Source organism: Trachemys scripta, chromosome 2, assembly GCF_013100865.1.
Source record: "Trachemys scripta elegans isolate TJP31775 chromosome 2, CAS_Tse_1.0, whole genome shotgun sequence".
In the NCBI taxonomy this organism is placed as follows: Eukaryota; Metazoa; Chordata; order Testudines; family Emydidae; genus Trachemys; species Trachemys scripta.
Window position 1 is genome coordinate 113,444,411 of NC_048299.1, and position 18,769 is coordinate 113,463,179.

Here is an 18,769-nt window from a genome sequence, read left to right on the forward strand (position 1 = left end):
CCACCTTAGCTGCAGTCATAAGCTGAGACCGCAGGTCAACGGCAGGCACAAATCTGTGTATTGTTTGTGGGTGAAAAATAATTGATATAAAGTACCCACCTTCACACCAACAATTCATGCTGTAGGTACAAATTTTAAGTGATTCCAAGCCTCAGCTCTTTCAGAATTTACCTGAGTATTTGCAGTGTAGTCAGGCTATTATTACCCCGAGAACCTTTTACATTTGTGTTCCTAGTGGTGCATTAAAATTTGTGCAGTTGACAATTTCCTAGTGATGTGTAGTTATTTTACTGTGTATTACATTGAAGTGTTCCTTTAATGGTAGTCTTATGGAAGTAAGAAAAACATCAAGAAAATTACTGACAATTATTGACTCCTGGTGGAATTCTGTGCCAAAAAATTAAAAATTATGTGCAAAATATTTTAAAATTCTGCATATTTTATTTGTCAAATAACACAATATAATCACACCACTTTCAATCATTTTTGGTAATTTATTTCAAAATACCTGTCAACAGGTATGTCTGTAACAATACAGACAAAAAAGATTCAGGAAATGTTTTTTGACAAATAGAGTCCTTACTAGGAATATTAATACAGAACTCGGAGTAGTAATTCATTTAAACTACAATACAGAACCGTATTTCCCACACCCCTCAGAAGCAGTGCAAAGGCTTGGGGGAGTCAGGGGTAATGGAGGAGCTGAGGGAGAGGGAAGTAAATTGCTGGGAAGGAGCCTGGGTGTGAACTTGGAGGGTTGTTGGGTATGGGTGGGAAAAGTATGGAAGAGGTTTTTTTGGGAGGGGGAGGGGTGGGAAGGGATTGTTAGGGAGCTTCCCCCATGCAGACCGTGGCTGACCCGTAGCCTCTCCCATTCAGTCAGGCACACCTGCCCATCCCCATGTGTCTCTGTGCCCCCCCTCCCAGCCACTCCTGTTCCCACCCTTCCCTGTGGCCCTGTGCCTCCACTCCCATTCAGCCTCTCCCTGCCCCAGTCGTTCCTCCCCCACTAGCCCTTATGAACCCATCTGATCCCCCAGCAGCCCCTTGCTGCCTGTCTCCCCCTATCCCCCGTCTCCTGACCTGGCCTGACAAACTCTGCAAAGAAGGCAGCTCTCTCCCCTCACTGGCCATGAGCTGCAGCAACATTTCAGCAGAAGCTTTTTTCTGCACAAAAAATTAGAAATCTGCAAGGCACATTAATTATGCATGTGCACAGTAGCGCAGATTTCCCCCAGGAGTAAATATTACCATCTTACATACTATATTAAGTTAATTGGTGGAGCTTGTGCTGGCTTTGCAATACCTGTATGTAACATGATTCACTCTGAATACTGCATCCAATTAATTCCAAAATTTCAGGACATCACTGGTCAGAACAATTCAAGTTTTGTGGAAAATTATAGCACCTGTGCAACTATCAAAAGATCAGACAACTGGTTGATGGCACCAATTGCCATCTTTCAGTACAACAATACATCATCTGTGCTCAAGTTCCCTATAAAGTTTAACATATTGACACCTTGAATTATTCTTCTCCCAGACAAAGAATGGGGGGGGGGGGAAGGAGAGAATAGGCAACAGAGGTATGAGAGGAAGAAAGAACAGGGGGCACACAATCCCGGAAGGGGGGGGGAGGAGATTGGAGGACCCTGGCATGTGGTGGAGGGAGAAATGGAAGCGCACACAGAATCCCAGCCATGGGGGAAATAGGGATCCAGAAAGGGGGTGGGGGAAGTTGAGGGAATTCCTGAAATACAGGGAATTGGAGAATGGTACCCAGATCATCGTGGGGGGTGGGGGGAAATATGCAATGAGTTCCTGGTGTGTGCAATAAATTTGACCTACAGAAGCTACCAAGGGTGATTCTCTACTAGATTATAATAAAACAAAACAATGATGTAAATTGCTCTACTTAAACCTTCACAGTTATGAGACAGTTATTAGAAAGTGAATCTATACAGGTGCAAAGAATACAGTGTTTAAGCTGTAACATTTTTATTTAATTGGGATTTGGCAGTGCTTAATACACACAAAGTTAAAATCAAATGGATGAAAAATTATTATTGTACCTTAAGTATCAAATTCTTTCATTTATTCACCCTAGAACCAAATTATATACTAGAAATTTCAGTCATTTTATTAAACATTTGTGAATTTCATAACTCTTTTCTGACACAATTTTACATCAGAGTAAATACATACATAAAGTAGGAGGTTAAGTAATTGTGAGAAAATATATTTGCTGATGGTGCCTATGGCTGTAATGTGTAAGTGGTCAGTACACAGCACTGTGGCCATCAGAAAGTTTCATTCTTCAAGCAGCCATGCTAGTGACTTCTACAGCTGGTTGTTTCCAGGATCTTCATTGCAACTGTTCGCACCAAAAGTTTTTAAAAACTCATACCCAATAAGTAATAGCATCATATTAAGTGTCCTTTAAAGTGGCATTGCCAAATTTGCCTTTGAACATGTCAAATATGTTGATCCCATACCAAAAATGACACATGAACTCAAGTTTATCAGTTATTTAAGAAGTTTTGGCACACTTAGTGTAGGAACTGTAATTTCTTTAAAAATTGGCACATAGTTAGGATTTGGTTGGCTTGAACCTTGGTCCAGAGTTTCAATGATGGTCTGTTTCATGTCCCTGCTGGCATCTCCTCTTACTGTCAGCAAAGCTGTAATATGGTCATCCCTGCCAAACAAAGGTACAAACCCGCAATGTCAGTACAAATGTTTGTACAAGTAATTAAGCACTTGACAAAATGTGTTAGATCACAAATTTTCTAGCCACCATCTTTTGACTTAGTGCCACAGTACCTTTGCAGCTTAGTCAGGCTTCCAGACATTCAAAAATTGTGCTCACAGGTCAACTTCTCAGTCTCTTTGTAAAGAATTCTCTCCTCCCACTTTGAAACTATGAGATGAGTGCTGTGTAATATAAATTGGTTCTATATTCCCAAAATATTTCCCTTGATATGCCAGAATACATATCTACCCACACCACTAACATACGTGTGTTAAAATATTACATTTTATTGTATGGATCTCACAAGAAGGTGATTAAACCGTACAATAGAAAAAACAATAAAAGGATATACATAGCCTACACAGTACTACTCTAGCCTAGAACTAACCTCAAAAGAATCAATACTGTTAAAACTCAAAGCTAAGACACAGTAAGAATGGTATTACCTGATGTCTGGGTATTTACTAACTAAAGTTGAGACTTCCAGATAAAGCAATGAAGGATCAGTCAGCTTAATAACTTCTGCAATGGCTACAATGATGTCACAAAGCCCTTCAGTGTGCTCTCCAGATCCCTATAAATTGAACAAAAAACATAAGCAACAAAATTCTTTAACCTTTACTCTCAGTATTTTGTTACAGACACGAACTGCATTGTTTATTTTCAAAACTTCAGCTGAAATTTAAGACAAATTGTTAGTAAACTTGGAAGGAAAAAAAGGCCACTTAAATTACCACAGATGATATCTCCCTCATTCTCGGTCTCCAATTTGCCCAACATATCTGGACCAAGCTACTTTAGTTTTTCTTGATCAATATTATTTGCCTAATCTAATCTGTACCATGTCCAGCACGTGGTTATCCGAGTGTCTAAACATTTATTTAGTTTCAGCTGGATACTCTTTCATACACCAATGTTCTCTTTTCTTTTCCCATTATATTCAGGAATTAACACTTTTTTGTCTGCTTTAGACAAAAACCACACCACCACATATTAGTGATTCATGGCTCTGAAGAGAATGGCCTCCAGTTTCAAGTACAGTAGAACCTCAGACTTATGAACACCACAGTTACAAATTGACCTGTCAACCATACCCCTCATTTGGGCTGGAATTATGCAATCAGGCAGAGCAGCGGAGACCAAAAAAAAAAAAAAAGGCAAATATAATGCAGTTATACGCAAACTACTAAAAAAATAAAGGGAAAGCTGCATTTTTCTTTTGCATAGTAAAGTTTCAAAGCTGTATTACATCAATGTTCAGTTGTAAACTTTTGAAAGACCAACCATAACGTTTTGTTCAGAGTTGTGAACATTTCAGTTACGAACAACATCCAATCCTGAGGTGTTTGTAACTCTGAAGTTCTAATGTAATACAATTCTGTTGGATAGAACATCCCCTTCCTCTAGGCTCATCTCTGACAAGAACCGCATTTTTTTTAATTAGCTAATTTTTACTCTGTTTGCTATTTAGGCATCTTGGATTCTCATCTTCCAAAGCTCAGTCGTCAGCAGGATACTTCTCAAAATAATTGTTCAGGGTCACTCCCATGTGTATTACAGAAGTTAGAGCCTATTAGAGGTCATCTAGTTCACCTCTATGTTGATGCAGGATTGATTCCTACAGTACACTTTCTAATATTTGGTCCAGTATTGTTTTAAAATGTCCTAAGTCTTTTACCACTTGCATTCAAAGATTATTCCATAGCTGAATACATCTTGCAGCACTGACATGCAAAGTGTCTGAAATTGTGTGTCAAGCTTCTGTTTGCAGTGTTGTTGAAGCCGTGTCGGTCCCAGGATATTAGAGAGACAAGGTGGGTCAGAGAATATCTTTTATTGGACCAACTTCTATTGGTGAAAGACAAGCTTTTGAGCTTACACAGAGCCCTTCTTTGGGTCTGGGAAAGATATTCAGGGTTTGTCTTTATGTACAGTGCTACAGCAGCGCAGCCACAGCACTTTAGTGAAGATGCTACTATGCCAATGGGAGAGCTTCTCCTGTCAGTGTAATTAATCCACCTCCCTGAGAGGTGGTAGCTACATTGATGGGAGAAAACTCTCCTGTCAACATAGCGTTGTCTTCCTCAGGTGTTTAGGTTGGTATAACTACATCACTCAGGATGTGGATTTTTCACACTGCCGAGGGACGTTGTTATATTGATATAGGTCTGTAGTGTAGACCTGGCCTCAGAGAGTCACAGCTAAATACAATGTGGAACAGATAAGGAGTTAACATGTTGCAAGAGACCATTCAAGGTGTTAACTGCCCATCACAGGACAAAGTCGGGTTAGTGGGCTACACCTTGTTGTAATGAGCCATAAATCCACTAAGTGCCCTAATTACAACTACGTGAGTGTAACCAGATAATCACGAGGCTCTCAAATGTACTCGTACAGAAAAGTGATTAATGACAGAAACATCCTATCACCCATTGGTGAACACTTTTCACAAAACAATCACTCCATATCTGACCTCTCAGTCCTTGTCCTCAAAGGAATCCTGCACAAAAACCTTCAAAAGATGAGTTTGGGATCTGAAATTCATAACTGCTGGATACCAAAAATTAGGGACTTAATAAAGACACTAATTTATGGATCATTACAATAACCTGTAACCCACTAACCCTTCTTTGTCCTATGACTGTAAAGGTATTAACTGCCTACTTCACCTTGAATGATCTCTTGCATCATGTGTTAACTCACCTGTCCCACCTTGTATTTAGCTGTGACACTGAGTACCTTTCCCAGACCAGAAGAAGAGCTCTGTGTAAGCTTGAAAGGTTTTATTTTTCACCAATAGAAATTGGTCCAACACCACATAATACTGCAGCCATTTTGTATATTAAACTTCTGCACAACTGAATTCAGGAGTCCAACATTACAGCCTAAATTCATACTCAGAATTCCAGAAAGGATGCAATAATGCCCCAGAAAACTTTAAACAGAAAATAGAAAAGTCTCTTCAGACCAATCAACAAGTTTGAACACCTTGTATATGATGTTTTACCCCAGAATTAAATGTCTATACATCTTTAGGAACAGTCAAATTTACATATCTGATCCTTTATTAACTGTCAGGTTAATGGCACAATTGGAGGGTATAAATACTTACAGCTGCTAATTTTTTAAACAGAAACCTGAACTGGTCTGCTTCTTTGATCATTCTTTCTGCACCTTCTTTTCTTTCTTCTCCATTCTTGAAAGATATACGTTTTAACATGATAGCCTTGATGTACTCCACAACCACTCTACGATGGGCCTCAACAGTCATTTTCTGAGGAAGAGAAATATTAGAGTTGTACCAGTTAATTAAAAAAATTATTTGTCACTTCTGGAGAGTTATAATCAGGCTTTAAAAATGCACTTCTGCACTCACAACTGGCCCAAAGGTAGCTTTCCCTGACAAGTGCCTGCAGCAGCAGTGAAAGGTTCTTATAAGTTTCAAAAAGCTGCTTTTGCTGGTGGGGAATCTTATGAACAGCTGCAGAGTCTTTGGGTCAAAATCTGGTTTCAGACACACAGATGTAATTCCAAAGTAATGCTACTGAGTTGCACAGAGTTACTCTAAATTTACACCGGAGTAGCAGAGATAAGAATCAGATCTTCTATGCTGAAGGAAGGGACAGATACTGGTAAGGTTGAGGCAGTAGAGATAAGATTGTTTCTGGTGATGGATCTGGACTGTTTAGGAGCTCAGAAACTCCCAAGAAATGGTATAGATAAATGATGTCTGTGGAAGACTTAAGGAGAGCTTGATACAGACTCCTAAATGTTTACGAAAAGTTCCAACACACGGATAAACTCAGTGTCCTCCAGGCTATTGGTGACAAAGAGGTAGACTACACTGCAGATGGTGATGCTGAGGGAGCAGATGAAAGTAAGGGTCTGCTGGTTGCCAAAAGCTGTGTTGGCCCAAATCCCTTAAAAAGAGATGGTGGTATAGACTGTGTGTTGAAAAGCCAGTGCCAAGCTCTGAAGTAGACAGAGCTCTTCTCTGTGCAAGACATTTTTGCTTCAGCGTGACAGAAGTATCCTTGTAAGGCAAGCTGATCCATGGGTTAGGACTAATTCCAGGAATGACTGGTCTTTTTCTTTTGAAATTTTTTTTAAATTTAAGAAGTGGTACTATGACTAAGTGTTAGACCTCCAAACCTGTAAATATGGAAGGTGAAGATGCCAAAATTGTCTTAACTAGGGCTAAAAGTCCTTTATCAGAAGGAATCTGACCAGTCTCTACTGGTCTCTTGAGCCTGAAAAGTAAGGGAGGCATAGGCTACATGTAATTTGGGAGAGGGTCCTTATTCCAATCATTCCAAATGATTAGAGAATGCATCAGATTTTATGTTCAGCGAATTTTCCTAAACCCTGATGTCCATGTCAGCTTCAGCCATTTTATGTTGATAATTTAGAAAGCAGGGAGGAAAACCTTGTAAAAATTATTTTAACTACACAAAACTGAATTAAAATTAAACTGATTAAAGGGAAATGCTCAAGCACAATATATTAAAAAGTAAAAGATAAAAAGTAGGTTTGATCTACTGTACAGCGGCAGTTCAAAGATCCATTGGCAGACAGAAAACAAAGGAACTGAGTTGGGACATTATGCCTCTAACAATTCTACTTTTAGCATGAGGTTTATGGCCTCAAGTAGGCTGATTGCTTTATATTGGCTCTGGAATTTACAGAACATGCAATTCCAAGAATGTATTGCAGAAGTACAGCGTTAGTGTCGAGACCAAAATCTCTATATAAACAGTCGTGAGGAAATAGTGCTATACTAAACTCCTGTGAACTTTATGGGCTCAATCCATTAGTCCCAATCTTCCTTAGGAAGAGTTAATAGGAATCTGAGTGAACAAAGGAGACGTGAAAAAATTAGGATTTTTTTGTGATAGGTTTGTTTTTACTAATGGACAATTTATTTTTTCTGAATTACATAAATTAATAAAATGTTCAACGAATTAATCCGACTTGATACTCAGAGCATATTACCTGAGAATTATGTTAGGTAAAATACCTTTTTATAGGGTTTTTTTATTTTTGCAAAATCATTGAAATAATCCTCTACAGTGACACAGATTGTGTCCACAGCATTAGATCCAGTCAGCCACTTCTTTGTCATCAGCTCATTGAGATGTGGCTGAAAAAACAACGAAAATTAATCAGAAAAATTTCTGAAGGGTGCCTATCCCCTCATTTCCAACAGATCTTAAAATGAAGTTCAGAACAACAAGTAAAGTTGATTCCACAAATGTAGACCGTTTGTAAGTCTTTCATATGAAATAAGTAACTACATATGCAAATAGGTCAGACTGGTAATAAAAAAGGATAGTATTGCAATATTAGCATACAAAAACTAAAGTAAGCAGCCAACTATTGACTCTAGTATTTGCTTTGTGTTAATTCATTGACAGTTTAAGGGTGTTTACTATGGATAAGGTAACAATTATATCCTGACTAAATAAACTCAGAAGTGAAAAGACCAAAATGTTTATTAGCCCAAGATAAAAGGTACTTATGTAACAGTTGTAATTGTTCTTATACTGAAATATTATCTGTCCTCTCCCGAATGAGCTATGATTGGCTACTATAAATTCCTCCTCTGATTGGCTACTGCCCTCAGAACTCCACAAGTCCACACCAAAACTGGTGGCCTAAATGTCTGATTCTCTCCCCACTACCTCTACCCACTTACTTTATTTGCCTCTTAAGTCTTAATTCCTCATTTCCCTCTCTAAGAATAATTCTTTATAAAATATTGTATTTTATATCTTATATGAACAATGTGAGTGTTCACACAGGGAGTTAAAAAGTCGAGGCAAGGGGCATATCTGGGGAATTCTAAGGAAAATCACTAGAGTGGGAAGATTTTGTTCCTAATTCCCATATACTTCATGATAAATAAGTAACTGGAGCTGAGCAGCTCCTAAGATTCATAAAAAAAAAGTTTTCTGTGAACTTCCCATGGTGCATGGATACGGCTTGTAGTCATTTACAGAATATGGAATTCAAAAGTGCTACTGCTAGTTTGTTGCAAAGCAACAGAGCTACTAAGCCCTAGAGGAGTCGACTCCTTTTTATTCTTTCCCACCTTTTTCTTTAAAAAACAAACAAACCCACATTCCAAGGGAAATGCCATACAAGAAACCATGTTAAAGTTGCATGTTTCAGAACCAAAAAGTTAGGAAATGCCACAGTTAAGGTTGTAGGCACAACCTTAACTCTTCCCCCTTCAACACGTGCTCGATACACTCTCATTACGTGATCTTAAGTTATTTCCCAAATAATGCAATATATTAGCCTTTGTTTTCCCTACAACTTTGGATACTCAAATGTTACGTCAGCACAATATACTTATATATGCTAGACACACACTGCCTGCTCAAATCATTTGTGTGAAGTGTACACAAGTCTATTTTTACACAACATACTACATATATTACCCTGCATTAGCAAGTTTGTTGACATATTGCTATTATGCAATACAAAACCCACCTAACTAGCAGCCAAGATAGCTTCTTAATTAACGTCCTTATTCCTGAATTTCATAATAAAAAAGGCTCTTTTTGGAGGAAAAATAAGTTCCAACCTCTAAATCCATGAAGACTTCATCTAGCAGGCTAGAGCATCCTTCCTTGGCAATGGTGTCTAAAATTACATCCATGTTTGCATGGCTGCTTGACATTCCCTCTTCCATTTCATTTTTCAAATATTTCCTTTTCAAACTGATTATAGATTCTCTGCGATAAACAAGAACATTTTTCAGCATCCAGTCTGACATGTATGTACTAGTACGCACTGTTATTAATTGTTATTAAATTGTGTTTGTGAGGGCATGTGTATGCATGAATGACACATTGGGAGGATGAATGGCCTTTGTAGCCTGCCCTGTAGGTCTTTATTCCAGCACCCGGCTACGTCGCTTTAATTACTACCTTAGGGTGCTGCTAAGCATGTGTGACTACTTTTGAGGGTTTGAGTCCCTCAATCTCTGAAGTAATGGGCAGGTGAGATACCAGGGAAGAAAAAACATGGTATTGGCACCAATGTTTAGATATTCAATCTCTTTTGCATTATTTTGGCCTACAGTCAGGTCTCAAGAAGCTGGGATGTCAGAAGAGATTCCAGTCTTAGATGTATGCTGTTAAATGCAAGATTGGTGGTTAAAATGTCAACTCTTCATGATTTAATTAAGGAGGAGGGCTCCTCTTCTGTGTATATTACTGAAATCTCATTATAGCTGGACTCATTTGGGAACAGTTGGTACTGGGCTGGTATTTAGTACAGCATGAACAAAAGGGGGATTGATAGGGAGGGAACATAATTCTTTTTGCATCCACTCTGAAAAGTTGAAGGTCTCCTACCCCAAAACTGAACTGAATAAAGGGTATTCAACTTTAATCGTTGACGCAAGTCCCAGGCTGGAGTTAAGTTGTAACTTCCCTCTTGTACTTCAAAATCCCTGTGAGATCTAATACAATTCTTCACTATAGCAATTTGGAAGAAGCAGGGACTGAAAAAATCCATGAAGAATTCTTAGAATCATCTCAGGTTTTCATGGCACTGACCACCATAGGCCCATTACAGATGGTTACAGGCTCCATTCACATAGTTGATCACACTTTTGATATAATATTTGGGCCAAAACTGGAGGTTAGAAAGTTGGAAATTAGGCCCTCCTCATGACCATTATCTTCTACATTTTGAGACTGGGGCACCCCTATCCTGTCAGAACAAGGGATACGATTTGATTGTCTTCAAAATGTAATGAATCCACAGTACTACCAAAAAATCATGAGGGATTATATTGGTCCTCTTCCAGATCAACCTATTAAGCATTTGGTAAGATTTTATAATAAAAAAAGTATTCTCAGTCGTTACAGTGGTCTCTACACACCCATTTCTCCAGCTTTGCCTACACAGGCCACAGTGGTTTATAGATGAGTTATGACATATCAAGTGTAAGGCAGAAGCCATGGGCTAAAGCAAATGGATAAAGATTTCTTTAAATTCTCATGCCATGACTCAGAGAGGCAAAAAAAAAAAAAAAAAAAAAGTTATTTTTCTTCCAAAGCTCTGCAAAGTCTTAACTGGTGGTTTTATTTTAAGTGGTGACAGCTTGATTAGCCTGAGCTGCTTTTGCTCAGTGGCCAATTTCAGTGTCACCTTAAATGGCTTGGGACCTGCCTTGTTCCCTCGGTAGTCAGTTGAGACACTTGAGCTGAAGTCCCCTTGGTATAAAAAAGAAGGAACAGCTGGAAGGACATTCGCCAAGAGGAGCCCTCAATTTAGGTTTCTTATATGCATTATAAATTGAGATAAATAAATAAATAGATTATTTTTTTACAATACTGTATAAATGTGCAAACTTACTTAAAGGTCTGACAGTTGTTGATTATGGCAATCATATATTGAACATAGCACTGAGGATGCTGACGATTTTTTAGGTGCTCCTCTTTATATAACTGGGCTTCTTCTTTGTACCTGTAGCAAACCCAAAGAGCTATTAAATAGATGAAAAGCTACACAATTCTAAGCCAAATGCCCACTGACAGCCTGAAGAACATTTACAAAAATGTGTTTTGTGGAAAGCTGATTGGTCACATAGTATTGGATCTCCTCTTTGTTTCCACCTGATTCTACAGGTCTCTAGTATTTCCATTGCAAGACTTTAAAAATCAGCTGAGTGCAAGAAGGATGTGCCTGCCTAGCTGCCTCTATTTGGAACCATCGCTTTACTGCAGAAGATAGAGAGTCAGGAGCTGATCTCAAGAACTTGACCACCAGTGGGACTGGAGCTGCCAGTCACCAACAGAACAAAATTTCCAGGGGAAGCAGAGAAGGAAAAAAGGCAGCAAGGTACCGTGTTCAGTGGAAAAAGGACCAGGTGGCATATCTGGGAGAGGACAGGGATCAGGCAATAGGGAAGCATGTACAAGGAAGCAAAGGTAGGAGTATGGGACAGCGAGACAGGGAGGACTAAGAGACTTCAGAGTATCCCCCCCCCCCGTTTTTTTTTACCTTGTCAGGAATGAATTCATTTGTTGAAGACAGAGAAGCAGTACCTTCGTTTTCAAATCTTCACTTATCTGAGCAGCTACCTGAAGATTCTGCTCAAACATCTAAAATGAGAAATAACTTAGTTATAAAGATAGACCAATAGCTGGAATAGCGACTCAAACATGGCAGGATTCCCTACAAAATGCTATTTGGAGATTTAAACTGGTGCGAGATCCCCTGCATTTTTTTAAATTAAATCCATACACTCTCTCCTGCTACTCCACAGAATAGCAACTGCCACGAATTTAATAGGTAACTTCTTGCCAGGCATCCACAAATGTCCGATTTTTTTAAAATGGTACTGAGAGGCAGTCAGATATTTTTCATGTAAGGAAGCATCACTCTGGATTCCCCCCCATCTCCAAATCAATGCTGATTTGCTCTTCATGGTGGACCAACGTCTTTAAGTCGGCTCCTGCAGCATTTCTACCTATTCCTACCTATGCAAGAGATAACTTGGCATCAGAAGAATGCTCACAATTGGGCACAAGATGAAGGTGCTCTAAAAATTGTGGGGGATGAATGGGAAGGGAATGGGAGAAGACATACAGATGAAAAAAAGAAGGGAAATAAATGAGAACTTGAGATGATATGCAAGCTACCTTTATGCTGGCAAGTTTCTGAAAGTCTTTCATTGTTGCATTAGTAGTGAAGCTACTCCACTGATGTGGTCAATGATTGTTGTGCTAGTGTAGATCAGTCACCAGCATTTTAACTATTTGTCATCTAGCCTTGTTCAGAACCCATAACCAGAACTGGTGCTAGTACAAGTGTGGATGAATTTGATGAAAATCTTAGTGTGGATGAGGTCATGGAGACAAGGTGGGGAACATGTGAGAGACTGGGAAAAGAAACTCATCTGTTCACTTAAGATATTTGCCAACTACTTTTAAAGGTAACCTGCAAAATTAAAAAAATGGTTTTGTGACTTTACTTTTTATGATTTATAAAGAATGTTTGAAAGGCTCCCCCACACACAAAAAAGGGAGGTTGTTCTACTTTTTTAATCTTAGAAGTATCAGGAATGTCAAGACCTGTCTTCCCTATTTTTGCTGAAGGACTTCTTTCATGATTCACATGTGGATGGGTGGGAGCTCTTAACTGAAGTAGCATTTAAATGGTGAGGGTTTTGGATCCTTCACAGAGAGAGCTTTTCTCCCAAGTGTTTTAGGGCTGATCTAAATTAGGAAATTTGCATTAGTGTAGCTATCTATCCTAGTGTAAACCTCTAATACTGATGCACTGTACCAGAATGATTACTCCAGTAGCTTCCTGAAGTAAGTTACATGGGTAGTTTTGCACAGGGCTGGCTCCAGCATTTCTGTCGCCCCAAGCAAAAAAAAAAAAAAAAAAAAAGCCGTGATCGCAATCAGCGGCGGCAATTGGAAAAAAAAAAAGCCGCGATCGGTGGTGGCAGTTCAGCGGCAAGTCCTTCGCTCCTAGAGGGAGTGAGGGACCTGCCGCCCCCGAATTGCCACAGGTGCCGCCCCTCTCCCTTGGCCGCCCCAAGCACCTGCTTGTTAAGCTGGTGCCTGGAGCCGGCCCTGGTTTTGCATCAGTGTAGAGAATCCACATTAGGAGTTTAAACAGAAGTAGATATATGAGTAGTTACTTCAGTGCAAATTTCTCTAATATAAACAGGCTCTTAGTTAAACAGGTGTTAGCATAAAAATGCCAACAAAAAATGCCCAAATGAACAGTTTTAAACTGTCTGAATAAGAATAATTTCCCTTTTCATTCAGGTTTCACATCCTTCATATCACTGATGTCATGAACCTACTAGATTGCCAGTCAGTCATACTCTTCCACAATTGACAAAATCTGACTTTCTAATGTAAAAAAAACCAAACAACAACAAAAAACCAAACAAGCAGTGGAAAAAAAAACAAAACTTTTTTTTTTTTGGAGGGGCAAAGGGGAGAAGAGGAAGACATGTCCTGACCTTTAAAAAAAGGAATACACACACACACACACACACACACGTACAGAAAAGCCACAAACCTATTTACCCCTTTTTTAGGTCATCTTTAAGCTTGTAGAATGCAAGAATGTGCCTGGGTGAACCCGGGCACAATCTCTTCAACATTCCATTTCATTCTTACCCTTACATAACATTCCTTAGGTGTTTCATAGATTCCAATTTAACAAAAATTCAAGGCAAAAGTAGGAAAGATGGATGTTCCTACTCAGTATTGTCTATGGGTAAGAAACGAAGCTTCAGTCAGTTTTTAAACATTCCTTCCCTTCCTATAATGATGTTGTACAGAAAAGAGGTAGGTAGTATGCAAAATACTATCAGTACGGCAGAAAAAAAGAAAATCATGAACGATTCACTGATGTTTCTGGATATTCTTACATATTTTATGAGAGAACCATGAAAGTGTTACAAATATTCTTAACGTTACTCTTCCAGCTCAAGAGGCTGCCACTCTTCTAGGTAAGCATCTCATAACGAGAAAATGAAACCAATTCAATCTATATTGATACAAAGAATCTGCATTTCAAGAGCTTCCCAGTTTTCTTGTTTTTCCACCTGTCCCATTTTTCTATTTTTTTTTTTTCAGAATTTTTTTTAAAATTAACTCATACCTGAAATACAATAGCTGCGAGTGTAGTCTGATAGTACCCATCTTGATCTGCTTCTGGCTCAGTTTCTTTTATCCAGTCTTTTTTATCTGTCTCCAGTGCTTTTCGTAGCCAACCAATGATGTTGGACTGCAATTAAAAAAATTAGATTAAAAAGAAACAGGAAAAAGCAAAGACAAAATTACTTGGAATCAAAATAGGAAAAACCCCACTATGGCCTTCAGACAAATATCCCTTTTTATAATTAAAGGTATTTTAACCAATAAGGAAAATCAGTTTTCACTCACTCTCATGGCTACTGTTACAACCATCACTGCAGTATTGAGGTGCCATATACAAAATTGAGATTCACACTGATTATGTACAAAAAAGGTCAATACCACTTCAGACTACAATCTCACAAGATTCCAACTAAACTAAATCAAGTTTGGCCAGTATTTGGATGGGAGATCTCCAAAATTCAATAAGAAATAGAACATTATATATAAGAGCTAACACTTAACAAGTTTTGGAAGAAACATTAAACCTCATGCTTCAGCTCTTAAACCAATTTCTAGCTGAAGGATTAGGAAGAGACTTAATGTGCAGACAGACTATCCCACATCTGCCTAAGACTACTTTCATGTTCCTCTGGAGCATCTGGCACTGGCCACTGTCAAACACAAGATATTGAACTAGATGGACCATCGGTCTGACCCAATATAGCAATTCCTAAGTTCTAAAGAAAACTCAAATGCTGCAGAAAACAATCAATGTCACTCTTCCATTTGAGTAAATACGGAATGAATTCCAAAGAATGATGTTAAGAACAGCTGGCTTTTGGATGAGATGTAAAACCACGGTTCTGATTGCTTGTGGCCATTAAAGATCCCATGGACATTACTGGAAGAGGAGACTGTGTTCAAAATTAGCATTTAGCAAGGACTGTCTTTGCGGTCTACCTAAATATTGCTTATGTTTTTCAAAGGGCAAATGATAATGTCTTTTACTTTCTGCTCTAAATTGTTTTGTCCTGTCCCAAATTATTTTGATGCATGTTGAACTAAGAAAAAAAATCAACCCCATAGAACTAGGCCTGGGGTTCCTATCAATGCAAAGCATTAAACAAAAATGTATTAGCATGACCTGCAGCCACTTCATAGTAAACATGAACTATGGGGTGCTAAAGGACAGAGAGGGCATTCAGGATGCAAGTAATTAAGTTTCTCCAGGTCAGTAGTTATAACTCCTAGCAGCAGATAGGAAATCATAAAGCTCTGAACTTTTCCCTGTGTAGAAGAGCAGGCTGACTCAATGCACTCATACACTGAATGTACTCAGATGAAATGACTATCACCTAAATAGGGGTGATCAAAATTTCACACCCCAAAATTTATTTTGACAAAAATGGCCTTTTTTCCCCAAAATGAAACTTTTGCAAAGATCAGTCAACTTCTTTGAAGTTTTTCACAAAAAAAAAATGAAACTTTTTAAAATTGAAATTTGTCAAAATCATGTTCAAAACAATTACAGGACATTTTCATTTACTGAAGGTGTATGTTTTTGTAAAGAAAAGCCTTCAATTACTAATTCAAACACAATTTCAATAAAAATCTCAAACTTTCATCAAAAATGGAAAATTGGCCCATTTTTAATCCTATGAAAACTATTTTTTTAACCTGTTCTACACCTAAATATTTTTCAAGTGGCAGCCACTTGGACCCAAGGCAGATATTTTGGCTGTTAACATGCCCATCCTGAAAGAAGGCAAAACGTTTCCTAGCTTCGTGCCACACTCCAAAAATTCCCAGATTGGGAAGGTGGATCAGTAAAATAGGTAGACCTTAGATAGTCCTGAGGTATCATGGAAACCATATGCTCATTAAAAGCCTTTTTCTATCATGTCTGCTCAAGAGTCATGCTGAGACACAAAGTGGATGAGGTATATCTTTTCCTGGCCCAATAAAAGATTACCTCACCCACCTTGTCTTTCTAATATCCTGGGAGCAACATGGCTACAACTACACTGCATACAAGAGTCAGCTGACAGACATGCAAGAAGATCAAGGTGTTTGTGAAGAAAGAGCCCATGGCTGAAAAGACTGTGTGCCAAGTTTTGATATAGTTACAGTACCAGAATTTAGTGGTCTATAAGTGTATATAATTAGGGCTGTCAAACGATTAAAAAAATAATCACAATTAATCGATAGATTAAAAATAGTCATGATTAATTGCTGTTTTAATCGCACATAAGCTTTCGTGGGCCACAGTCCACTTCTTCAGATGCATAGAATGGAACATATATGGAGGAGATATATATATACACACATACAGAGAGCATGAAAAGGTGGGAGGTTTTTTTTCCTCTTACTTAATTGGCCTCTCAGAGTTGGTAGACAACTCCCACCTTTTCATGCTCTGTATGTGTATATATACACACCTCCTCCATATATGTTCCATTCTATGCATCCGAAGAAGCAGGCTGTAGCCCACGAAAGCTTATGCTGAAATAAATTTGTTAGTCTCTAAGGTGCCACAAGTACTCCTGTTCTTTTTGCAGATACAGACTAACACAGCTGCTACTCTGAAAACTATTTCTTTTGTTCATCTTTTTCTACAATGCAAATATTTGTAATAAAAAAATAATAAAGTGAGCACTTTACACTTTGTATTCTGTCTTGTAATTGAAATCAATGTATTTGAAAATGAAGAAAAACATCCAAAAATATTTAGAATACCAATTTAAGTTGGTATTCTATTATTGTTTAACAGTGTGATTAAAATGGCGACTAATTGCAGCTATTTTTTAAAATCTAGTTACCCGAATATACTCGATCATAAGCCGGTTCGTTTATAAGCTGACCCCCCCACCCCAAGATGCATAAGTAAAAAATGGAAAATTTTTATAACCCGTTCATAAGCCGACCCTATAATTCAGGGGTCAGCAAACTTTGGCTCCCAGGCCATCAGGATAAGCCACTGGTGGGCTGAGATGGTTTGTTTACCTCGAGCGTCCGCAGGCACAGAGGTGAACCTAAGTAAACAAAATGTCCCGGCGCGCCAGCTGCTTACCCTGACAGGCCGGGACAGCAACTGGGAGTCAGGGGAGTAACCCCTGTGACCACCCCTCCACACTCTCCCCATCCCATCCCTTCCCACCTAGGGAGGGCCAGGGGAGGACGTCTCTGACGTGGCTGGAGTTGCTCCGGCAGGCTGGGCAGTGTGGCTGCAGCCTGCTCCGACGGCGCAGCCGCAGCATGTTCCAACGGGCTGGGCGGCACGGCCGCAGCGTGCTCCGGTGCTCGGGTGGCACGCCACAGCCTGCTCTGGGGGGCGGGGCCAAGCAGCACGCGCAGGCTGCAGCTGCTTCAGAGGCTGGGGGGAGAGCAATGTGGCCAGAAGCAGAGAGACTCTGGTCCCGCCTCTTCCCTTCTGGCTGTGCTGCCTCTCCTTGCTCCCTCTGTTGGGGGGGGGGGGGGGGCTGTGTCCCACCTCTCCCTCTCTATACCCGTTCATAAGCCGACCCCCGTTTCTGGTGCTTCCCTTTTTTTACTAAAAAAATTTGGCTTATGAATGAGCATATACGGTAATTTGTTTTGTGTTAATTGCATGTATTAACTGCAATTAACTGACAGCCCTCTATATGTAATCTAACCATTTATGTGAATTTAGGAGTCGCTAAATTACAAAACACCACAGTGGCCACTTCTCATGACTAAACTTCTATAAAGCATAAATAATCCTTTGTGTTTTATTGAAATGTAGCTATGAAATCATTTGATTAACTGTTCAAAGCCAAATTCTCATGTATATGAAGTTCATTACACCCAATTAAAGTTTAAGAAAAAGTCACAAGTTTTTCCTCTGATGAAACAGCATTTTAAGAATTTAGGTACAAACACAAGGTGTCTTATTTTTATTTGAAGGAGTCCAGAAGTTTACTGTTACTTACAGTAAGTGTCGACATGTACTTGCTAAGAAGCTGGTCTATCACATTTTGTGAAATTAAAGGATTTAGAGAATTTACATCCACTTCTGGGGCCAGTTCGGAATTTCCCATCATCTCTGTACTGAAATGAAAAAATAAAACAAAACCATAAATTGTAAATGAAGAAAAGAAGTTATAGAAATTTGCAACCTTTCAGATACGACTTCAACAGATGATTTTTCATTATTTACAAGTCTCTGAAAATTCTTAAACAATCCAGGAAATAAATTAATTGAAAGTACAAAGAAACCTCAAAACTAGAACTACTATTTGGCTAACCAAAAATACTTAAAGTACTAATTCATTTACGTACATATATTTTTAATATAGAAATGTTATCCCTATATCTATTTCTAAATTTTTTTATCTAGAATTTTGAATGATTGCTCATTAATAACTTTACT

At 38.8% G+C, this 18,769-nt stretch overlaps 1 protein-coding gene across 1 annotated transcript; it reads right to left on the reverse strand.

Annotated features, from left to right (window-relative positions):
* Nucleotides 1-1,981: 1,981 nt before the first annotated feature.
* EXOC3 (exocyst complex component 3) lies at nucleotides 1,982-18,447 on the reverse strand (the record flags this gene model as incomplete). Its single annotated transcript, XM_034761445.1, is given in 9 exon segments — nucleotides 1,982-2,698; nucleotides 3,199-3,326; nucleotides 5,865-6,026; nucleotides 7,770-7,892; nucleotides 9,342-9,492; nucleotides 11,126-11,236; nucleotides 11,774-11,874; nucleotides 14,402-14,527; nucleotides 18,330-18,447. Coding segments are annotated over 9 exon segments (1,192 nt in total), but the record flags the coding sequence as incomplete, so codon positions are not given.
* Nucleotides 18,448-18,769: the final 322 nt, after the last annotated feature.